Source organism: Rhineura floridana, chromosome 2 (assembly GCF_030035675.1).
Source record: "Rhineura floridana isolate rRhiFlo1 chromosome 2, rRhiFlo1.hap2, whole genome shotgun sequence".
Classification (NCBI taxonomy): Eukaryota; Metazoa; Chordata; class Lepidosauria; order Squamata; family Rhineuridae; genus Rhineura; species Rhineura floridana.
Genome location: NC_084481.1, coordinates 160,406,698 through 160,432,332, shown reverse-complemented (window position 1 = coordinate 160,432,332; position 25,635 = coordinate 160,406,698). Strand labels below are relative to the sequence as shown.

Here is a 25,635-nt window from a genome sequence, read left to right as displayed (position 1 = left end):
GAAACGGATTATTTAGATCCATACCAATCGGGTTTCAGGACTGGACATGGAACTGAAACAGCCTTGGTCGCTCTGGTGGATGATATGAGGAGGGCATTAGATAGGGGAGAATTCACCTTTCTTGTCCTCCTCGATCTCTCAGCGGCTTTTGATACTGTTGACCACAGTATCCTTCTACATCGCCTGGAGGGATTGGGAATAGGAGGCACTGTACTGCAGTGGTTCCGCTCCTTTCTCTCCAATAGGCATCAACAAGTAGCATTGGGCGAAGAGGTTTCAGACCCTTGGCCTCTCAATTGTGGTGTGCCACAGGGCTCTATCCTCTCTCCCATGCTATTTAATATCTATATGAAGCCGCTGGGGACAATCATTAGGAGATTTGGGCTGCAGTGTCACCAATATGCGGATGACACTCAGCTCTATCTCTCATTTAAATCCTCACCAGAGTTGGCTGTGGAGACCATGTCCAAGTGCCTGGAATCCGTGAGTGGATGGATGGGAAGGAACAGGTTGAAACTGAATCCCGATAAGACCGAGGTGCTACTCGTGGGGGACAAGGGAAGGTTGGGAGATATTGACTTGATGTTCGATGGGGTGAAACTGCCCCTAAAGGACCAGGTCCGCAGCCTTGGGGTTGTTCTGGATTCCAAGCTGTCCATGGAGGCTCAGATCTCGGCAGTGAGCCGGGCAGCTTGGTATCAATTACACCTCATACGTAGACTGCAACCCTACCTTCCTGTTCATCAGCTCCCATTGGTGGTACATGCCCTGGTCACCTCTCGTTTGGATTACTGTAATGCGCTCTACGTGGGGCTACCCTTGAAAACGGTCCGGAAACTACAACTTATACAAAATGCGGCGGCTCGACTACTTACAAATTGTCGTCGCCGGGAGCACATCACTCCAGTGTTGTTCGATCTACGCTGGCTTCCAGTTGTTTTCCGGGCCCAATTCAAGGTGTTGGTATTAACCTTTAAATCCCTACACGGTCTCGGCCCAGCTTATCTGATGGAGCGCCGCCAATGCCACCAATTATGCCGCCCGACAAGATCAGCCACACAGGGCCTTCTCTCAGTCCCGCCAACTAAAACAGCTAGGTTGGTGGGGACTAGAGAGAGGGCATTCTCAGTGGCGGCCCCCACTCTCTGGAACTCCCTCCCGTATGATCTCCGGCATGCCCCTTCCCTGAATGTATTCTGCCAGGCCTTGAAGACCTGGCTTTTCAGACAGGCCTTCGGGACTTCCAGGGAGGGTTAATCTCTATGACTAATTGCCTATTACTCTGAACTGTCATTGTTTTATAATTTTTATCGTTTGTATTGTATTATTATGATGTATTTTATTGTAACTGAGTTGTACGTCGCCTAGAGTGGCCACTGGCCAGATAGGCGACACATAAATTAAATTATTATTATTATTATTATTAAACAGAGGAGTTTGGGGATGATAGAAATGGTCATTAGGCACACCTGAAGCTATGAGGAATTAGGGTTGTTCCTTGTTGACCAAGTACTGTACAAGTGGGATTGTTGTTAGCAGCTGATTCCAAATGAAGGACTGGCCAGGGTCTATTGTGCAAAAGCCCATGAACCTTGAAATATGCATGTTTATTGTGTAAACAACAGTGTAGGAAGTTACCATTTAGATGCAAACTTAGCAGTCATTTTCGAAAAACTGGGCTGAAATGCTGAAGGTGCCAAGGCGAACAGGTGAGTCGGACAGTTCTTGGAAAAATCATAACTGAAGGGAAGAGACAGTCTTGGAATCAGGAGTGTTTAGACACTTAATAATCAAAGAAAAAACCTCAGCAGCAAATCAGGAAACTCTTGAATATCAGCAATTATAACTGGATTTAAAGCCATCTGTAAATTCAAACAATGTTTTAAAATGTGGATTTTTGGAAAATAAAATGCTTAATTTTCTTCATTAAAAATACACAACAGTTCTACTAGTCTGTCTTTAAAAATCAATCCTCCATCAACTAGCAGCATGCAGAATACCATCACCTATGAACAGCACAAATAAGGCACAAGAAGGATTATGTTCTAGAGCAAATCTGCACAGAACATTTTGTACTCTGCTTTGTAAGCAGCCTGGATTTAGTTCGTCAAATGCTTTTGTTAAAAGCTGGCCATAGTTGGAAATATTGACATGGAAAACATATTTCATTGCTAAACATTTAATTAACACCAATACAGCGCTAACCTAGGTAAAATCCATCATGACGGTTTCAGTAGAAGATGCAGAGAGGGGAAAAAGCCAGTCCTAAAACTGCTGAAACAAAGAAACGGCAGGACATCAACTGTATAGAAGAAGAAAAGACAGAAGTCAGAAGACCTCTAAGGTGCATCTTTAAGAAAAAGCAGCCATCAAGATTGGGAAGAATAAAAACTTTCAGTAGAAAAAGAAAATGTCCATCATTTTCCATCTGAGATCAGTGTGACTGCTTTGGGAATAGCGCACATTAATGTGGAAGCTAAAATCATGAAACTAAAAATGCATTATATAAAAAAGGGGGAGAGGATGGAGGTCTGTCAAAGTTTTATGAGAAGAGAACCAACAGAGAGATGGAGAAGGAATAGAATGACAGAAGCAGAAGGAAGAGAAGAGAAAATTGGCAGACAGATTGTGAAGAATGGTGATAAAAAGAAGTTACCACAGTGTGAATTGCTTGTGCCTAGTTCTCTTGGCTTTTGCTGGCTCTAGAGTAGTCTTTCTCTCCTTTAATGGTACATCTGAATAGTCTAGTATATTGGCTGCTTGAATGGGGATATAAAAGTACATATTTTTGCCTAAAATATGGGTTATATTTTATTAGCCCTTTGTTTATGCATACATTTATGAATTTTAAATTGTAAACTAGTTTTTTTTAGTACTGAAGTAGTTTATCAATCGGTTTATTGTAGCATTTTTTTAAAAAAACCAGCTAATTTTTCACAGTGTTTGCGTTATGAAATTATTACATTTGTGTTTGTATGATGGTGTCAGCTGTTTGGGGATTTGTTTTGGAGGAAAAAGTAGGGTACAAATCAAATGAGTGAATGAATGAAATTAGAGATCCTTGGATATGGCAAGAAAAGAGATCAGCCTAGAAGGATGGTCTGAAAAAACCTGACTAGATGTACAAGGACAAATATTACTTTCAGCAAAAGTGCAAGCAGCTCAGTAGCACAAGCATTAGCCAGTGTGGTACAATGGTTAGAGTGTTGAATTATGACTGGGGAGACCCAGGTTCAAATCCCCAGTCCCCCATTAAGCTCACTGGGTGACTGTGGGCCAGTCACTGCCTCTCAGTATAACCTACCTCACAGGGTTGATGTGAGGATAAAATGAGGAGGGGAGAACCAAGTATACCACCTTGAGCTCCTTGGAGGAAAGGTGGGATATAAATGTAATAAATAAAGAAATAAATGATAAATTAAAGCAGTCTTCCCCAATCTGGTGCCCTTCATTGTTTTCACATTACAACTTCCATCAGCCCAATGAGCACACCTGGGTTGGCTGGGGCTGACAAAGGTTTTAGTCCAAAATATGTGCAGTCAGAGAAAGTTTCACAAATGTGCAGTCTAATGGCTCACAGAATTCCCACAGAATCTAAAAAGGAAAAAAGCAATGGCATATGGGACAAACTGAAATCATGACACAGACACCTCTTAAGAACAATGCTTACATTTGAAACTGGAGGTCATTGTGGGTTTGAAGGCATGTTCTTTCATGCTTGCCCCTAAACCCATATACTGTGACAGTCAAGACCATTCTCAGCATAGCAGTTCCAACTTGCCCTGCCGTGCAGGTGCCAATATCACTGGCTTGATCCCAGCTAGGCTTCCATTAGTGGCCACATCCCCTGCAGTAGTGTAGTTGCAAATTTAGAAGTGCAGGGTCCCTTCATTATAGTCACACCCTGCCCCCTTCTAAGATTAATCAACTTTCTAAGATTATACAATAAAATGACCTTTCATTCTCATTGTTTGGAGTACTTTCCCTTAGTGATACATTGCAATGATCAATGCAAATTTCCATGTGTTACTTTTCAACTAGATCTACTATTTTCTGTGTACATACATGGGCAAATGTACTACAATGCTGTGAGGTAAGGAGCTTCCTTTGCTGAGTTTCCCTTCTTGGTTGTCATACTAAGACTTAGAGGGTATGAGTTTTAGGAAGAAACTTAAGCATGGAAATTCCTGATCCTAGTCTCTGGTGTTGGCTCCCCACACACACACACACTCTTAGGCGTATTCATTTGCATTTCACTGTACCATGTACAACACAAATATATAGAACATAATTAAAAGCTGAAATATCATCTCTCTGTCTCTCTCTCACACACAAACATCCTGCTCGCAAATGTATTTTTGCTCTCTTTCCCTACTTCGCCTCTACTATTCCTGGCTTTGGGCTGGAACAAAGCCACACATCTTCCCCCTCCCTTCCTAACAAACAAGCAAACAAGCAAACAAACTGGAGGGCGTGCAGCAGAAAAAGAGACAGAGAGAGCCCCCCTTCATCCCAAGTTTTCCCCTCCCTTACCTCCTTTTCCACTTTCCCTTTCTTGCTCTCCATCACCTCCACACTCCTCAGTCCTTCCTTTCCCAGCTTCAACAACAGAGCCAATGAAAGGGGAGTGTGTTAGCTACTGAGAAGGGTCTTCTCAGTGGCTGACTCATCTTCTTTCACTCTGATTGGCTCTCATCAGCACAAAAGGATGTCGAAGACATAGGGACCCCGGCCCCAACAAAACAAGGGGTCTAAGATCCTCCATGGGATCCTGGATGGCTTCACCACTGATGAGTGCAGTTTCACTAATGGGAAGCTCTTGCCAACAGACAGGAGGCAACTTTTACCATTTCCTCCTGAGGCCCATGGTGCCCCCCCCCAAAAAATCTGCTCCAAATGTTTAGTAGACCCTCCAGAGCAGCATGAGAGGTGGTGCAGGGGACTTGCAAGAAGAGGAAAAATTGCCAAAAATTGTTCCTTCCCACTTTCTCCCAACAGGATCCTCTGGATCTGTGTCCCACTCATGAACAGAAGGAGCCCTTCCTATAGTTGATTCCTAGTTAAGTTCCAAGCCATTGTGTTTCATACTGAATTTGCTGACTTCATGAAAAAATACCCCCAGAAGAGATTTTGACAACGGTGACAGAAAATGAGAGCATCCTAGACTCTGTGCATTGAAAGAACTCTGTAGCCTGTTCACACAACCACTGTGTTTTTACACATGGACAACTGTATGTGCAAAGGCTCATCTCTGTGATCAAAGCCCCTGAAAATGCCTGTTAAAAATAAAACTATACGCACAGGAGTGTAATTTATGTAGAACAGGTGAGATAATCCTCACACCCATAAGTTTCAAGCCACATATTGTCACGTCCCCTGCACCCACATCACAGTATCACCTTGAATAGGACTAATATTTGGATGACTCATGCATCACCCAACTCGGGGGAGTGGAGCCCTCAGCATCCCCATTTACACCATCCCAGCCTGATTCTCCCATCAACCTCAGGGGCTAAGGATGACTCCCCTGTAGTTTCTCCTCCACAGCCATGCAGGAGCTTGTGGGTTGTATCTAACACTAGTCCTAATGTCTGTGACTAACCAAGGTTCCTTAATTTCAGTGGGTCTACTCTGAGTAGGACATAGGTGGCTACTGCTACCCTGTGACTGCAGAATCAGCTATGGGCCCTTTAAGGATTACAGACAGCTGTCACGGGGGGGGGCACAGCCTCTGAAAGGAAAAGACCTACCAGCCTTTCTAAGACTTCAGATTACTCTGGTCCTTGGCTAAGACAACACCTTCCATAGCTTAGCCAGCAGCGCCCACTAGGAGCTGCCCAGGGGTCTGTCTGGAAGAGGCCTTGATAACTGCCACCACTTCCCTGGTGAGCCCTAAGCCCTAGCAGAACAGGACACACATGATCATTCCTCAGGAGCATCAACATCTTATGAGGTATTAAAAGTAACCACAACCATCCCTCTTAATACGCTGCTTTCTGGAATTTGACCTCTGTGCAGATAACTTTGAATCTTGCTGCAAATCTTCTCCCTGCCTTGAAATGTGAAGTGGAACTTTTACGTATGTTTCTTAACCTTCCACAATACTCCAGTGAAATTTAAAATGCAATGGACTGGATTGATTTAATTTTGCCATGCTCATAAATAAACAAGTATATCTGACTGGAATAACAGGCATTTTCTGTATTCCTCTGAATGTGTGTGTATGGTAAGAAACAGCAACAGTATCTCACAGGTATATCTGCCCTCAGTCTCGTCACTTCTGAACTAGGGCTGTTGGGGAATTTTTCATTTTTATATTTTTCAAATCTTGATACAAACTGACCTGATCCACCCCTCCTGAACTAAGATGTGGATCAGAATGTAGTTATCCTTCAGTTTTTGCTTTTCTCTAAATTGTGTGATGCGGTTCTTGGCTCAAAAAAAGTACTAAACTGTGAATTAAAATACATATTTTAGGTTAAAATAAGTTTAAAAATGTTGCATTCTTAGAAAGAAAATTTATTCAGAAACACATGGTCTGTGAGAAAATACATATTTAAATACAAATTTCTATGCAGATTTTTAAAACTGCACATTAATGCAGAAACAGAACAGAATGGACTTTATGAAACAACACATACAAAACAGAAGTGAACCGGAAATAGCCTGATCTGTCCATTCCTCCTCTGAACTGAACCAGTAGCAAGCGAGCTACTATGAAGACAGGAGTCTCTCTGCTTCCAAGTCCACTCTCCAATTTGTGGGGATAGTGACAGGAGGCAGAGCACACTTATTCCCCCAGTCATGATGCTTCTACACACACAAGCAGAATTCCTGTAGAGGGGCTTTGTATGCTTTTCCAGGATACAAGTAATTCCAGTTTATTCTGAGAACGTAAGAGCTGTTTCATACATCACATAGAAATGTTGCTTGCCATGGCTACACTGGTGTTTGTGGCAGAAATGTGAGTTTCAGACATGTGAGTTTTAAAGCAGATGGGGTGCATGCTGGAAGCTGCTATTTGCCAAAGAGCTACCTACAGCCAGCCAATGTCCATTGTAACAATGATCTAGCTTCAGCAAGCGTATTTGCCATGACAAGTGTGAGGTGGTCCTATTGACTCCTGTTAAAACAAAACAATATCCTCTTTTATGAACATCACATTAATCCTCTTCCTTTCCTTACCTTCACCTCCAAGTTTAACAATGATTTAAAATAAAAATAAAAGGTTGGATTAAAAATGTGCTTCTATTTAACAGAACTATATAAAGTGCTGTCTGTATATGACTACATGAATGTAAGATATGCTGTAAAGACAATTGATGGTGCCCATCTATTAATTCTGTAAAGTTAGAAAATTTATATTCTTTTAGAGGGTCCCTATATTAGAAAGTAAGAGAAAGATGGATTGTTGCTCCATGGTGTTTCCAAACTTCTTTTGTTATAAACATATTAGCAAATTAATATTTTATTAGTAAAAATGTAAAATAGTCTTGTGTTCACTATTTCCTTTCCTGCCAACTGGAGAGCAGATTAAAAAAACCCTGAAAATAAAGGACAACCGCATATTGCTGTCAGTCAATAAACTGCAGTTGCATTTTATTTTGGGATGCATTTTTTTTTAAATTATGTATAGAAGTTTGATTACTCCTGATATTTCTGTAACAGCTAAATAATAAGAAAGCTAATGTTAGGGATAAATTGAAACCCCCAGTGCCTGTAAAACTATAATTCACTTGTCTTACCTAAACCAGCTTGGGCTTCATGGGAAATAGAACCAAAGTGGCCTTTATATGACTCTTGATATAAAATGTCGGTTTATTTCCTGGTGACCTGACCCTTACCTACATTCCAGTGGCTCGCATAATAAAAGCCGGTTTAAGCTGGAAACTTCCCTACTATGCATTTCTGTATCACATTATTGCTTATGGCCTTGCTTATTGTTACAAACGCGCCTTGCATAGAAATGTCAAACGCTATTCCAATGCCCCTCATATCCTTGACTTGTAATACTCCTTTGATATGTAAGCAGGGTAATATCATGTCTGTCTCCAGTTTAGGGGGTGCCCGGTTGCAGCTGGGCCTCCCCTCAATAGTTGCCTTTGTCTGTTCCTGCATAGTGCTTATCTCAAGGACATGCGAAATATGCAGACATAGAGTCTAAGAGATAGTCTTGATGTTTCTACTTTGTCCTTCCCCCTGTACCCCTTTACCTCCTTACATATGCCCCAAAGCTATGACAGTTGGCAATTGCTTCTTTTGTATCTTATGACGTGAACCCGATATTGTAAACTTCGGGGTAAGCCTATATAAACCCTTGAACACCAATAAACGAGGTTCCCATGCTGGCCTGCTTCGGCTTGTAAGTATTGGGTCCCCTTTGCAAAGGTTTTTGTCTCGTGTTACTTGATCTCTGATAGTGGGTTCATTTGCACTCAACTCCGCACTCTTCCCGGGTGTAATAAGCGAGTTGGGGTTGACAGGGCGACTTGCGTGTTGGGTTTGGACCTAACACTAACAAAGGACAATTAGTGAACTGAAAAGATACAAATTATCACCAAAATATTTTTATGCTGAAAATCAGGTGTCCTTGAGAATCTATCAAATCTGTGGAAAAAAGACTATGACAGACATAATTCCTGCAGTTTTAGTCTAATTTCAAAACATGACAATTTCCTATGGGGAAAATACTTCCATTTAGGAAAAAGTTTACAAATGACATACAGATTGGTACATGCAAAATTCACATATTTCTATTTTGTTAGATGTATATGTGACATATGCATGCTTGGAAATGACAGCCAGTTATCTCTGCAATGAACTAGACATAGGCAATTATCACATGATTTATCTAAATACAATCTTCACATTTTTATTTCCTAAAATGTTTTATATATAGGAAACTTGGCATGTTTGAAGCTACTATAGTGCCTATGCTGCTTCACACACACACCTTATAAATAGGCTGTGTGGACCTGCCCTGTTTCCACAATCAGAAGTTGCCAGCTGATCTCAATATCTGCCCAATTAAATGGTTAACACACATGATCATGTACATTGGCTCCGAGTTTGTGGAAATGATGGCTCAAGTTTTGTCTGTAGCAGACTCTTTTCTAGCCACAGAAATAGTATTTTCTTAACTTAATTTGGATTAAATATAAGGAGAAAAAGGTTGGGAGTTGAAAAAGTATGATAGATGTTCTCTCTTTTCCTAGGACTATGAATAAAAAGGCATTCACAAGTGATCTAAAGGACAGCATAAGTAACTTATATACCTATCCCAAGAATCACTGCACAAGCAAACAAAAGACCAGGGCTGCTTCACAAATGCTTCTTTTCTTCACAGAGATAAAGTCCAAGTAAGAACATTGTAATTTCTGAGGTGCCACTTAGACTGAGACATAAGAACTGCTGCCTGAGTGTTCATAGGGTTCAAACTGAGTCAGGCCCCAGGCCCTGAAACTATTCCACATGTAATTAGAGCTTAGCCCTGGAACTGCTAAGAACGCAGGGAGTATCTCACAATGAGTAACCACAGCCTATCCAATGTCACCAAAGATAAGAGAAGCCCTGGCAACTCTTATAGCCATTTGATGAAACATGGCATTGCTCCAGGGTTATGTCACCACAACTATTTGCCACCATGCAACATCGCCATAAAACAGCATGTGAGGATGTGCTGATGTGAGAATCATCCCATTAGACCCCACTTTTAGTACATATTATTGAGGCACCAAGTCTTACTGTGGGCTGCTAGCTGGGAACAAAGCCAACTCAGGTCATACAGGTATCTTAAGATAGATACATAAACCTCTTCTAGGGCATTATGGGTGCATTTTTATACTACCTTCTAGAAAGATTCAATAAATATAGTGATGAAGCACTATTCAGAGAGCCAGTGTGGTACAGTGGTTAGAGTGTTGGACTAGGAACTGGGAGATCAGGGTACAAATCCCCACTCAGCCCAGCCGTGCAGCTCACTGGATGACCTTGGGCCAGTCACAGTTTCTCTACCTGACAGGGTTGTTATGAGGATAAATGGGAAGAGGATAAAATGAATGCCATCTTGAGCTCCTTGGAGGAGAGGAGAGGTGGGATTTAATGTAATAAATATAAATAAATATCAATGCATAAAATTTTACAAACTTGTATCAACCAGTTGAGAATGTACCAATGGCAGAGAATGTGATTAAAACAATTGCTCAGCGCTTTCTGCTTCCTTCTTTCAAATAAATTCACTTGTGATATGGACGGTTGAGGATTTTGTCCATTGAACCTCCCAGACCTAGTATGTGTATTGAAATGCAGTTATCCTTCAGTTTTTGTGGTTCTCCAAATTTTGCAGTTCATTTTTTAAAAAAAATTACTAAAATGCATTTTTAGGGTAAAATGCCTACAGAAATGTGTACATGTCCAAAAACAATATGAATTTTTATGCAGTTTTTTAAAATAACACACAGAAACACCCTCATCCATCCTTACCTAATGCCTCTTTTGTCTGAAATGCTTAAGAACACAAGTCTCTCTCTTTTGCCATATGAAAGGTGCCTTCCATCGCTTGTGGTGAATACTCACTGTTTGGACCTGTTTCTTAAAATGAGCTACAGTGTTCAAAGAAGGAAGAGTGAGGTCCCTAAAGGAGTCTCCTTGGCAGTAAGCCATTCTCTTTCTAGTTTCCAGCAATTATCTTACCACGGGGATTATTATGCTCCTTACACCTGTGGTTTACAGGCTGCTTCATTAGCAGTGGAAACATATTGTATGGTCAGTGATGACTTCCAGCCATTGAGCCATGTCTTAAAGGCATTTGCTGGAAGTTAGAGAACCATGAACAAACCACAAACCATAGACTATGCTTTGCTTATTGGACCAAACAGTCCAATAGAGCTTATTTCGAAGTATACTCTGCAAAGGCATGAGTTCCTGGGACCCACAGTAAGAACATTCACTGGATCCAAACATCTTCCTACACCATTGTCATATATCCTGAGTTTGATCCTGGCTGAACCAACATAGATCAAAGGAAGAATCTGTCTAGAAGGTGAGGTCCATTGCTTTCTGGGTGTCCTTTTGCTCTATGAAATCATGCAATGAGCATCAGCCAGTTTTAGAGTCTTAATTCAAAATGTGCTGTGTTGCTTTTCCATCTTGAATTACCATGAAGGTTCAACAGCTATTCCCCATCCCACCTCCACCCCCTTAGTCACAGTCAATATCTAAGCAGCTGGGACCATGCTGAGTAGGATGGCGGTGATTGCTCTTTTGTTGATGTATCACTAATACACAAGTGCCTGTAGATACGGCAGAAGCAAAGAGAGCAGATGGGCTAATGATGAGTACAGCTTCTGCTTCAGAGGACTGAACCACCTTTCATAGTTGGCTATCTGTGAGCAGTTGTCTTCTGTGCCATCTGCTGTTCCACCCAACTCTAAACTGAAATACATACATGCAGATGTAGGTTCTCAAAAATTCAGCTATTCATAACCCCCAGTGTATGCATGCTGACATCAGCTGTACTCCTATGGCTTAACCAAGCCTTTGTTTTGGACTACAATTCCAAACTTGGGAGTTGTCATCCAAACCATCTGGAGGACACCAGGTCACTGAAGGCTGGGTTAATTTGTGCCAGGACTCAGCCCAGAATCAGTTTTCAGTACAGGATATTCCAGATACCAGAGCATCTTAAGTAATAAAAAGTGACTCTGAGTGGATCAGTGCCCTGCTGCATGTGCAGATGCAGTTAAGTCTGCATAATATGTTGGGAGGCAACTCAGCTTGGGAATGTTTGCAGGAGATAAAGTAGATAAAGAGAGGAAGCTCCAAGCTTCCTAGATTGTCTTTCTGACCTAATCTGTTCTGACCTTCCTTCAACTGAAAACTGATACTCTGCAGCTTACTGTCCTCATTTTCCTACTTCCTACTTCTTCTTTGTCTGACTTTGGGAGAGGAGACATCTTTCCTTTCCAGCAGCAGAGATCAAAGAGCAAGCTTGGCTCTTTGAATCTCCAACTTAAGGTAGCTAGAACTAGGAACTCTATACTATTAAGTATGTATTTCCTGTAATAAACTTGTAAACTAAGCTGTCTTATTTTCCTAAGTCTGATGTCTTAGTGTGATTATATCCAGGAAAAAGGTGTACTGCTTCAGGTAAGATTCACACACACAGAGCTCAACTTCTGTGATATCTGCTGCTCTGGCAGTTTTTTCACAATCAGTACTCACACTTAAGGGTTGAGCAGGAGGATGCAATATGAGGCCCATCACAAGTCTTTTGAGATTCAGCACCTACACACCCCATCTCTCGTAATGGGATATTGAACTTTGCCGCTACTTCATAGCAAGGAGTCCCCATTTGCACTCTCTGCTCAAGGTATAGGCGCCATTGCATACACTGGCTGTTTCTGTTAAAGACTGAAGCCACAGGACACACTGTCTTGCCTCCAGGGCACTTGATGACAGATATTTGGACCAGCTGTCCCAAAGAGCCATCAATAATTTCATCAAGGTCCTCAGTCAACCCTGGTTTTAAATTTCCATCTCAGTGCATTTCCAAACCGAGCAGAAATGTCGGCATGTCTTTAAGGAAAAGCCAGTCTCAAAGGAAATGGACAGATTTTGTCTTGTTCCAAAATTAAAAGGGCAGCTGCTATGGCGACTTATCCAAAACTGAAAATCTCCCATTGATTATCTCTGATTAATCCAGCTCTAATATGTGCCATTCATGAGTCAAAACAACACTTTCCAGCTGCTGAATACAAGTTAACTGAGCTGCTCTTTTTTTTCTTTTTATTCCTATCGCATGTAACATTTTGCAGCTTAAGTTTAATTGGCAATTTTAATGCTGATGTGTGGTGTAGTGGTTAAGGTGTTGGACTACGACCTGGGAGACCAGGGTTTGAATCCCCACATAGCCATGAAGCTCACTGGGTGACCTTGGGCCAGTCGCTTCCTCTCAGCCTCACGAAAACCCTATTCATAGGGTTGCCATAAGTCGGAATCGACTTGAAGGCAGTACATTTACATTTATTAATCCTGATGCACAAGTCAGAAAAGACTCCAGGCCACTGCGTTTCCCTTAACCATATCAACTTTGCATGGCCAATTGTAGGGGCAATTGATTTGTGCCTTTAAAATATATTTCCAGCTATAGAAGAAAAAGAAAAGGTCACTGTCTGCTCACAATGCACTTTTATTTTTTTATTTTTATTTTACTTTGAAGAGGACCAGATATTTATTTTCTTTCTGAGCCCAGGACTGGGTCTTTCATTTTTTTAAAAAAATATTTATAATAACAAAACAACACATATCAACATAAACAAACAACAACTATCCCAACCCAGGTCAGAGGACGAACATATGTATAACATAAAAAGATAACATACATCATTTTCGATGCATTGGAAGAGAGACGTAATAAACTTATGGATATACCAAAAAAAACAAAAACAAAAAACAGTTCCATTTTATAAATTAATTAGCAAAAATAAGATTACCAAAATTTAAGTGAACCACTCAGAATGCACTTTTAGTTGTAGTATTGCTGCTGGACAGTCCCCAAGTCTTGCTGATGGCCATTGGAGTGAAGGGGGGGTGATTCCTGCCCCAATATAAATAGCAGGTGTGGGGGGAGGGCAAAGGGTTACGGTCTCTTTATCAGCCATGCCAATGTTTCAGTCCAGATTGGTGGACCCACACCTGCAATTTACTATTAAAAAGCCATTCACGCAATTACTCATTGCAGGAATGGCATCTCATCTAACTTGGTCCTAAGATTTAGATATGGGTTAGGAATGGATACATTAAGATTTTAAGGACAACTGTTTTCAGAATTCAGCATAGGACTAAGATTGGCTAAAGCATTTTCAATGTGATGCCATGTAGCTATCCCTGTTTATTTGCAACTATGTCAGTTGTGATGACACTGTCCTGTATTCCAGCCTTTACATATCTGCTCCTCCTCTGAGAATAGGAACATCTTGTTATGATAAAATCTAGGTTGCATTTGCCCACTTCTTAAACTTTGGCATGTGAATCTCCCTATGTAACTAAGAGGGAAAAGTCAGCTTGGTAAAAATCCTCATATAAAATCTGTAAATAAAAAAAATTATTGATCTGAATATTACTGTCCTTGGTCATATCGATCACTGGTCCATGTAGCTTATGTCTATATATTGGGTGGGGAACCTGTGGCTCTCCAGATGTTGTTGGATTCCATCTCTCATCAGCCCAGCCAGCTTAGCCAATGGTCATGGGAGTCATCTGGAGAACCACAGTTTCCCCATGCCCACTATACAGACTAACTGGCAGCAATTCTCCAACATTTCTGACAGGGGTCTCTTGCCAGCCCTGTCATCTAAGATTCTTTTAACAGTTTAACTGTTCAGTTTAACTGGTGATACCAAGGATTGAACCTGAGGCCATGTGCATGCGAAACACGTGCTCTGTCAACAAGCTATAGGCCCAGGTATGAATACTGCAAAAGTAGACTTGTCTTGTCAGCCTTAACAGTCTAGTTAACTGGTATTCTACAAAACTGAAGTCTCCTGAATGATGTCATCCATCTTCTTGTTAGAATGAGCATTTCTTCCTAACAGAGCGAGATGTTTTAAGGGACATCATGTTACTGATCCATTATGCAGGTGACTCACAAATAAATACTAATTTTCCATTCATCCTCTTGTAAAAAAAAAGTGTTAAAACAGCTTTATATTTTTTGGCAGAGTTTATATCAATGACCTGGTATACAATGTTCTTGGAATGAATCTACAATTATCTTCAGGCCTAACATTATAAATCTAGGAAATGTAAAGTTTTTATTTGTCAAGTCAAAATACAAGAGGTGTTTCTAGAGGAGTTTTTTTTAAACTGTTCTCACAGTATTATTTTTCTATTGACATCAATCTAGCATCGCTTGCGCAAGATCTTAATTCCACATAAGGCAAAGGAGCAGTAGCTTTGCTGCAAAGTAGCAAATGGAACTGTTTGCCACATCAAGCTGGACTCAGCTGAAATGTGTACTCCAATGCTGGAGAGGGGGAGCACACAGCCTTGAAAAGAGCTACACATTTGTTGAAGAAAAGTAAAAGGACTATGGTGTTGTGGGACTGTGACAAGGAAAAGAGATGTAACCTTGCTGCATTTTATCCTAGTATGATTGTTCAAGGCATATATGTACTTCTGCACTGTAATACAGCAAGGAATTGTAAAATCCAGCAACAGCAACAATTGTATTTTAGCTGCTTCTTACAGTTACATCCTCAAAAACCAACATACAAACAAGAGCAAGGCAAGATACAGTACGGCCCCGGCGCTTCGCATTCCGGCATTCCGCTAATGCAGTGGCTTTCAATTAGGGGAAATTCCCCGTTTTAAAGCCGTTTTTGCGGCATTTTCGCATGACGCGCCCCATTATACTCAATGGGTTCCACTTTACGGCGGCAGTCCGGAACAGAACCTGCAGTATAAGCAGGGCCCGCCTGTATAAAGATATAATAGCTATATCAGCACAAGTTGCAAACCAACAGGAAGGCAGTTTCACAGTGCTGGGGCCACCGTTAAGGTCCTATGTTTTGTTAATGGCAATCTATCTAATCTTTAGGGATCCTTCTTTTTAGAAGAAGGACCCCAAAGTAGATCTTAAGTGTATTGGCAAGACTGTAAGGATAAAGGTGGTCCTTCAAATCACTTGGTCTCAAGTGGACTTAAAGGCTAAGACCAGCACTTTGACTTGGAGCCAGAAGCTTACTGGCAGCCAGTACAGCTGGTGCAAATTTAGAGTTATGTTTTCAGACTTTCTGGCCCCCACCAGCATCCAGACGGCCACATTTTGTTCCAGCTACAATACCTCATTACGCATCAGAAGTGCTGCCTGGGGGGATGGTATCCCAATGCCTTGCAACAAATGAGTAAGTAAGTGTGAAAATAAAAGGTCCTTAACCACTAGCTCTGACTTACAGTGCCACCACAGAGACAAAAGTCACACATATCAGCCCAGGATAAAAGTAACCTGCCCCTTACAGACAGAAGGAATGGATAATTATCCCCAATGTGACACTATCCTCAACATTGTCTAATTTGCCTTTGTTTTTTAAATCTCAGAGACAAATATTTGCTATACTGAGGCTGAATTTTATCTTCCTGGAGCTGTGTTGACTCCAGAGTTATTGCTTTGATATATGGGGAAGCAGGGAGGGTTTTGCCATCATTGCCAATTCTTTCATTCTGCTGAATAGAAACTCAGCACAAGAATCCTTAGAGTTAACAAAATAGCCAGCACAAAATTCCCTTCCCACAAAGCCAGTCCTTGGCATTTGGATCCTCTTATCACAGTAGGACACAAAGCAGCCAAAAGTGAATTTGAGTAAACCAGTCATCCTGGTGCCTGATGATCTTTGCTTGGGGCAAAGTTTCAAATGTAAACCATATGGAGAGCAAAGAGAGTTACATTACCTTGCAATAGCTCATTTCTTGGAGAGGCTCTCTGTGTCTTACAGTACTTGTGAAATAAAATCCTATTCAGTCTGCTCACCCTTGGATAAGAGGCACAGTGAGCTCTCTCCTGCCGAGTGAATGCTACACTCAGCAGCTTACAGAAACCCAGTACTTCAGTCTCAAAAGGAAGTTGTGTGAAGCCCACTTCCTGTTTGCAAAGCCCTCTGGCAGCTGTAGTCATGTTTACAGGTCGCTGTACAGACCGTGAATCTCAAAAAAAAAAAGAACATAGGAAAAATATGAGACACCTGCTACATCCTCTCCATTAGATGGAGGTGGAGGGTCTCGTCTGTCCACATTTACAAGGGACATGCAAAATTAGATCCATGAAGCCTGCAGGAAGAAGAAAAAAGACAGCTGTGTAGCACTCTTGTTGGAAGAAGCAAGTTGCCATAATGACACAAATATACACAGTGCTTAGAGATGCCCCTTGATCAATATGAACGCCACTAGAGCCTCCATCACTAATTCATCTCCGTCACTGAATTGAAATTCATAGGGAGTAGTATGGGGTGGCTAACCTTTTAGCCTTTTTTGGTCTGAGAGCTGCATTCACTCTTGTCCAATGCCAGGGGTGGGAGTGGCCAAAAGTGGGTGTGACCACACTCTTGTGCGCACACAGCACACAGACAGACAGACACGCAGGGACATAGTCCTTCCTCCTCAGCTGATCCATGTAGATTAGCTGAGGAGGTGGGTCATCATTCCCTCTCCCACTGATGGTTTTATGATGACTTTTTGTTGTTTTCATAGAATCATAGAACGGAAGAGTTGGAAGGATCCTGTAAGGCCATCAAGTCCAACCCCCTGCTAAATGCAGGAATCCATCTTAAAGCATACCTGACAGGTGGTGTCCAGCTGCCTCTTCAATAACTCCAGTGCTGGAGAACCCACCACCTCCCTAGGTGCTTGGTTCCATTGTCATACTGCTCTAACAGTTAGCACGTTTTTCCTGGTGTTCAGTTGAAATCTGGCTTCCTGTAACTTGAGCCCATTATTCCATGTCCAACGCTCTGGGATGATTGAGAAGAGATCCTGGCCCTCCTCTGTGTGGCAACCTTTCAAGTAAGAATATAAGAAGAGGCTGCTGGGTCAGGCCAGTGGCCAGTAGCCCATCTAGTCCAACATCCTGTTCTCACAGTGGCTAACCAGATGCCCAAGGGAAGCTTGCAAGCAGGACTTGAGTGCAAGAACACTCTTCCCTCCTGCTGCTACCAGCAACTGGTTTTCAGAAGCATACTGCATATGACTATGGTGGCAGAGCACAGCCATTATGGCCAGTAGCCATTGATAGCCTTATCCTCCATGAATTTGTCTAATCTTCTTTAAAGCCATTCAAGTTGGTGGCCATCACTGCCTCTTGAGGGAATGAATTCCCTAGTTTTAACTATGTGCTGCATGAAGAAGTACTTCCTTTTTTCTGTCCTGAATCTTTCAACATTTAGCTTCATTGACTGTCCACGAGTTCTAATGTTATGAGACTGAAAAATGTTTCTCTATCTACTTTTTCCATGCCATGCAGAATTTTATACACTTCTATCATGTTGCCTCTGACTCTCCTTTTCTCTAAACTAAAAGGCCCCAAATGCTACAACCTTTCTTCATAAGGGAGTCACTCCATCCCCTTGATCATTCTAGTTGCCCTTTTCTGAAACTTTTCCAATTCTACAATATCCTTTTTGAGGTGAGGCAACCAGAACTATACACAGTTTTCCAAATGTGGCTGCACCGGGACTTCCGGGAAGGGTTGCTTTGCCTGTGCTGCCTCTGAGACGAGCTCTTGTCTCCGAAGAAGCTTTTTCAGCTTTAAAATCAGTCACAACGCTCTTTTTGACTGATAAAGATTTTCTCCCGGTCAGGGAGAAACGTGAGATTAACCACAAAGCCTGTTTTTGTGGGGAGGACTGGATTTCATTTATTTATGAGAGAAAGTTCAAACTGCAATGCCGGATGGACTTTCATCAAGCTCTTGCTGATTACAGCGACATGTTTATCTTTTCTTTAAAGAAAACGGACTTCAACAGGCAGATAAGCATCCTTCTTTCTATTTTCTTTTTTCACTTGGTTTAAATTGGTGTAGCAAAAAAGAGTTTTGTCAATGAATCAGCTGTGAAGAATTCCTAGGTGAGTTTTTGGCTTTTCTCTTTCACTAACGAAATTAAGGAGGAAAGAAATCGAAAAAGCTTATCTTTGTTTTTATCGCAAAAAGCTGTCCTGGAGGTGCATTCTAAAGATACCAACGGAAGAGGGATTTCTATTTCGAGGAGGGGGGAACAAAAACTTTTTTTTGAGTCTATTTTATTTTGACGAATCTGCTTATTCACGACGCCACTAATTGATTTGATGTTGGGAACTAAGTTTGTTTTTGTATTCCTGAATACATAGAGATAAGGCAGGCTGTATTGTCTACACTGATATAAGCAAGCCTGGAACATTAACCCAATTGTGGCTGAAATAATTTTTGTTTCTGTGGTTTTAAGAAAGACAACCAGGAAAGTGATTCAGACCATGGAAGAAATTATGTTTCAGAAAATAATGGGTGAGATTGAGATAACGAAACAAACCCTGAGACAGGGTAGACAGGAGATGAAAATTGAATTTAACAAAATGACGCAGGAGCTTAAAGAAACAATGGATTTTGTGAGAGAGGAGTTTGATGGGATAGGGAAGCTACAAGCCCTGGAGATTGGAACAAATGTGAAACTGGAAAAAGATTTGGAGTTTATGGATGTTAGAAATAAAGTTTACTGTTTGGAATTCAACGTTGTCTCTGAAGAAATTAATGAAGATTTTGGTTGTAAAGTTATCAATGTCTTGGATAATTTTCTGGACTGGAATGATGTGATGGAGTTTGACATAGAAAAAATCTATGGAGTTGGCTACAGATATGTGACAGTGGAGAAACTCTTAAGAAATGAGCCAGTGCATTTTGTAAAAAAGAAGAACAGAGATATAACTTTGCAGCAATATTTCAGCAACATATTCAGAATTCTTGACTGGAATGATGTGATGGGGCTTGACATAGAAAAAAGTTATGGAATTAACTACAAATATGTGACAGAGCAGAGATGCACCCAGAGCAGAGATGTGACTTTACAACAATATTTCAACAACATATTCAGAATTGATGGCAAGGACATATTTGTGATGGGGGAAATTCCCATCAGACTCTTGTTATATGACTATGGCTATGACAGCAAGATCATCATGGGATACTGATAATGGATGAATGGATACTGAAACCACTGGATTTAACAGGACTATTGAAGATGGAAGATGGAATTAATATTGATAATGGAAGAATGGTTATGGAAATTATTGGACTTAACAGATTTGACGAGATGGATTAATTGATATGTTTACTTGGACTATGGCTATGACAACAAGATTATTATGGGATACTGATAACGGAAGAATGGCTACTGAAATTACTGGACTTAACAGGATTATTGAAGATGGAAGATGGAATTAATATAGATAATGGAAGAATGGCTATTGAAATTATTGGGCCTAACAGATTTGAATTAGATGGATTAAGCGATATGTTTATTTGGAGAAAAATTGAAAGATATATCTCTCAAGGAATTGAAACCTCTCTTGGACTTTTTGTGGAAAGAATAAAATAATGTTTATGAGATTTGATGATTAATTAAGATAACTACTGGAGGAAAGTGATTTTATAATATAATTTTAGAGATAGGATTGTTATATGTTGTAGACCTATAAATGATCTGCGACAAATCGGAAGTCAACATTTTATTTTATTGTTTGGTTGTTTTTGTTTTGTTTTGTTTCTTGTCTTTGAAAATTTGAATAAAAATTAATGATAAAAAAAAACAAATGTGGCTGTACCATAGATTTATACAATGGCATTATGGTATCAGTAGTGTTATTTTCAGTTCCTTTCCTAATGATCCCTAGCATGGAATTTGCCTTTTTCACAGCTGCCACACACTGGGTCAACATCTTCATCAAGCTGTCCACTACGACTCCAAGGTCTTGTTCCTGGTCAGTCACCACCAGACTCCATGAGTGTACATGTTAAATTAAGATTTTTTGTTCCAATGTGCATAACTGAACACTTCTTTACATTGAATTTCATTTGCCATTTTACCGTCCATTCACTCAGTTTGGAGGGATCTTTTTGGAGCTCTTCACAATCCCTTTTTGTTTTAACAACCCTGAACAATTTAGTATCATCAGCAAACTTGACCGCCTCACTGCTGAACCCTAACTCTAGATTGTTTATGAACAAGTTAAAAAGCAGAGGTCCCAATACTGATCTTTGGGGGACTCCACTTTCTACAGCCCTCCATTGGGAGAACTGTCCATTAATTCCTTCTCTCTGCTTCCTGCTACTTAACCAATTCCTAATCCAAAAGAGGACCTTTCTTCTTATTCCATGACTGCTAAACTTACTCAGTAGTCTTTGGTGAAGTAACTTATCGAAAGCTTTTTGAAAGTCTAAGTACACCATGTCCACTGGACCACCTCTGTCGATATCAGACTTGTCTTGTTGACACTCTCAAAGAATTCTAATAGGTTAATGAGACAGGACCTTCTCTTGCAGAAGCCATGCTGGCTCTGCTTCAGGAGGACTTGTTCTTCTACATGCTTAATTTGTCTTTAATAATACTTTCTACAATTTTTTCTGTGATAGAAGTTAAGCTAACTGGCCTGTAATTTCCTGGATCCCCCCTGGATCCCTTTTTAAAAGATTGGTGTTACATTGTCCACTTTCCAGTACACAGGTATGGAGGCAGATCTGAGGGACAAGTTACATATTTTTGGTAGAAGATCTGCAATTTCACAGTTGAGTTCTTTGAGAACTCTTGGGTGGATGCCATCTGGACCCAGTGATTTGTCAGTTTTTATTTTGTCTAATAAGCTTAGAACTTCATCTCTCATCACCACTATTTGTCTCAATTCATCAGACTCCCTTCCTGCAAATGTTAGTTCAGGTTTAGGGATCTGCCTTATATCCTCTACTGTGAAGACAGATGCGGAAAAATTCATTTAGCTTCTTGAAGAGTGCTATAATATAACCAGTCTTCTCATCTCCATGCTAAACATGCCCAGTTCTTTCAGTCTCTCCTCATAGAGCTTTGTTTCCAGTCCCTTGATCATCCTTGTTGCCCTTCTCTAAACCTGTTTCAGAAAGGCCGACGCTGTTATTATCTCTCCTGTTACCTCCTCTAAAAAGTGCCACTTTAGCAGAGGGATACTACTGCACCATAGCGACCTCTCATCAAGTATGTAATCAGTTTGCTGGAAATAATTAAATACTCTTTTTACAAAAAGGACTCATTACATCCATTATATCAGTTATAAACAAGCACAAACAAATACACAAGACGACTGTCTATTCCAGAGGGCAATGGAATAACAAATGTCCAGAAGTACAGCCAGCATTCCATGCCCAACACATGCAGGCAAGAAAAGGTCTTCAGTTTGAAAACTTCAACTCCAGCTGAATGCAAATATCTGATATTAGTGTGTAGGCAAATAAAGACTACATATGTATGTCTGGCATGTAAGTTATGTAAAACAGGTTTCTTCCTGTGTAGAAGTTACACAGCAAATTCACAATAAACAGGATTAAGCAAATTACACAAATTATGCAAGTGCTATTTTATTATTTATCTAATAAAATCAACATTGCTCTTCAGATACAAATGCCATTCAACATCAGAACGGGCAACAGCTTATTCAAAACAGATTCTGCCAATACTAGGCCACCTGTCATGGACAGGAAATGATGACACCTTAGGCAAGACTGTATAATAAATTATCTCCTGGAAGATTCATTCTGCTAAGACCACTCAAATTCTGCACCAAGAGAAGCTGAACCCTGTAGCCTGCGCACATAATGCCAATGTAGCCAGTTTGCATATTTCCTACTTTATTTCTCTTCTTCAAGTAATCATGGGGAAGTTACTATGGAGGGTATGGAAGTCTATTTAGCACCCTCCCCCAGTTTCTGAGAATTTACATGCTATTGCTCTTCACAGCTATAAGGTCTAGATAGAAGCTTGCTTCTAAAGTGGAGAAACTTAGGGTCGCATTCAGTACTAGTCCTACTCAGACTAGACCCATTAAAGTTAATGGACATGACTAACGTAGGTTAATTAATTTCAGTGGGTCTACTCTGAGTGGGTCTTAGTTGAATATTACCCTTACAGTACAATCCTATATATCTACTCAGAAGTAAATCCCATTGAGTTCAGTGGGCCTAAGTGTGTAGGACTGCAGCCTCAGAATGCTGAATTCATATGCTGCATTTGCACAAGACTTGTGTGAGATCACAGAATGGCAAATGCACATCATCCACCCTTTGGTTGATTGTACCATGCTATGGACCTCTGGATTCTTAGGGGAAACACTAGATGCCACAGTGGAAGCTAAGTGTGCCTTACAATCACAGTCATGGACTAAACAACCTGGCACCCTTCTGCTGCTTTGGACTACAGACTCCCATCACCTCCAGCCAGCATTGTTGGGAGTTGTAGTCCAAGACAGCTGGAGGATGCCAAGCTGGGGAAGACTGCATTAAACTAGTGCTCTGGTTATTGATATATGATTGCATTCGTGGTGAGATGGTTAATGGCTAGGTTGTATAATCTATGATATATGAGGCTGAAGCCAGGCTGGATGCTTGCAATTTCACCAGTACGTGCTAATTAAGTTGAGACTGCATTGAGCATTGTCACTTACCCCAAATGCTAAGGGTGTGAGCAGGATTGAAATGTGTGCAAATAAATCTCAGTACTGTAAGTACTATAAGCAAGCACAGAGCACATATAAAGCCAAAAATAGATAAACGTGTAAATAAATAGGAGAGCAAAAATATATAGCTGCTTTAAGAACCATAGTTGGAAGGTGATGAGGCATACATAGTTTAAGTTAATAAATAAAGTATAGTAGATTAGTGTATAATAGTTTATGCATGCATGCCTAGAGCATATCTGCAGAGCTGAAGCATCATAACTATCTGTAGGGATAACATCCTGGCTTCACATTAGCAAAAGCAGGATATATAATCCAATCCCCCCTGCTCCCAAAATCTGCTATATTTTCTCAGAAATTTGCCTCAGATCCTGCACCATTATTAAACCTCTCTTTCTTCTTTACAATAAAAAAACCACAGAAATAATTATAATAGTCCTAACTAAGCCTCTCAAGACATCAAGTTGTTTCTTTACTTTTTTTAATCCTCATTTTCAATTTGCCCTGAGGGCCATATCTCATGAAAAGCTCAAAACCAGAGAGGATAAAAATTATATGAGAGGGGGGGGGGGGAATAGGACTTTTAGAGCAGACTTTCCCCCCCACTTAGCCAAACTGTGGTTTAGCGTGAACGTGCTGGCTCCCGGGGAGGAGATTGCTGTTGCTTTAGTTCTCCCTGATCCTTTTAGCTCAGCACAGCAGCCAAGCCAAAGTTCAGTTTTGCATGTCATCTGAAGCTCTGTCCTTCTCCATCATCATCTGTAGCCAAGGTTTGATCTTGGTTACACATCATGGTTAAGGAGGAGATAGCTTAATCACGATCCCAGGTTCAGGTGACGCACTAAGCCAAAGCAAAGTAGGTGCAAGCTCCTCTCTGTGAGCCAGTACATTTGTGCTGTCTGGTAAGCCATAGTTTGGTTTACTGCGACATGTGAACCAGGCCAGTGTATCACAGAATAGACATTTATGGCACAACATTAGCTATATTGTGTCTTTATTTTCCATCTCCTGGAGAAAAACTGTTTATGACTATTTTAGATACCTGGTCACTCCATCCTATCTGCATAAACTTTTAATAGCAATTAATTTGCATTGCAGTCGTATACATATTCACTCAAAATTAGCCATGTTGTGAGCATCTGAGCAGGGGCATTTGCAAAAGTGAGCACTCCTGCTCAAATGCTTGTGGGAAGGATGAAGCTCAGCATAGCCCTGGTCATAGCCTGCTTCAAGCAGCATTGAGCTTGCCTCACTCGAGGGCCACCTCCTCTGCTTTCCCCTTTGAGCATCTCTCCCAAGCATAAAGGACTTGCATAGTGCAGTGAGTTTCCCAGTAGGGTTCCCTATGGGAAAGGATCCTGTGCTGGGACCCTGGGAACACCTACCACCACCTCTGCCATTATTAGGGATGGGTGAGAATTTTGATTCAGTTCACATTTCAAACTGAATTTTCAAATTCGCACTTTCCAAAACAATATGAGAACCAAAATACATCTGTCCTTTGAAATTCACACTTATTTGAATTTTGCAATGGAGTTCGCCAACCAATTTTTACAAAAATGCATACGTTAGGGGAAAGTGTGCACAAAAATAAATATATGTGAGTGAAAATAACATGCCAAAATGCATTCTATGATGAGAAATGGCTTGCAAAAATGTGTACCATTAGTCAAAACTCCCTACAAAAATGTATTTATTAGGAGAAATTCACACTAAAAGAATTTCCATGAGGTTTTTTTTTAAATCGCAAATTGCTGCTGAAATGTGGAGAACTGAATTTAAGACTGGGAAAATGAAAAACTGAGAGAACCAACATTGAGAGATCTGTCCATCCCTAGCCACCATCTTATTTATTTATTTATATCCCGCCCTTCCTCCCAGCAGGAGCCCAGGGCAGCAAACAGAAACGCTAAAAACACTTTAAAACATAATCAAAACAGACCTTAAAATACATTAAAACTAAACAACATTAAAAACATTTTTTTTAAAAAAAGCTTTAAAAACATCTTTTAAAAAAGGGTTAAAAATATATTATTAAAAAAACACACATTAACAAGCAATTATAACACAGACGCAGACTGGGATAGCTCTCCACTTAAAAAGCTTGTTGAAAGAGGAAAAGTCTTCACCTTCTTCTCCCCAAAAATATGTTCTTGAGTTTGGAAGCAGGACAACAGGGAGGCAGCAATGGTGAATATTTTGTAAGGCCACTCTGAGCCTTTTGTAATTATTTAAACAGGTCATTAGCAAAAGTTCAATCCCTTTCAAAGTGAACAGTATGATGCTCATGCATACTCCCATTGCATTTAATTGAGTTTACTCCTACATAAGTAGGTATAGGACTGAAGCCTTAATCATTATATTGTATTATTATGTAGAATTTTTACTCAGTTTTGTAAAAAAAAAGCAAACCCAAAC

The 25,635-nt window shown here is 40.6% G+C and overlaps 1 protein-coding gene across 21 annotated transcripts in view; it reads right to left on the bottom strand.

Annotated features, from left to right (window-relative positions):
• The window catches only part of TMEM229B (transmembrane protein 229B), a 79,587-nt gene that overhangs the window by 15,703 nt on the left and 38,249 nt on the right, over positions 1-25,635 (bottom strand). For 5 of the 21 annotated variants that reach the window (XM_061611094.1, XM_061611089.1, XM_061611088.1 and 2 more), the window contains one exon: positions 1,639-1,862. The exons of 5 other annotated variants lie outside the window; for them this stretch is intronic. In XM_061611094.1, the coding sequence (XP_061467078.1) occupies positions 1,639-1,664 (26 nt within the window). In that variant the 5' untranslated portion in view covers positions 1,665-1,862. Of the gene's footprint in view, positions 1-1,638; positions 1,863-2,205; positions 2,303-3,492; positions 3,532-16,449; positions 16,592-25,635 lie in introns of those variants that run through there. 11 more of the 21 variants (XM_061611101.1, XM_061611098.1, XM_061611095.1 and 8 more) reach the window with 7 other exon arrangements.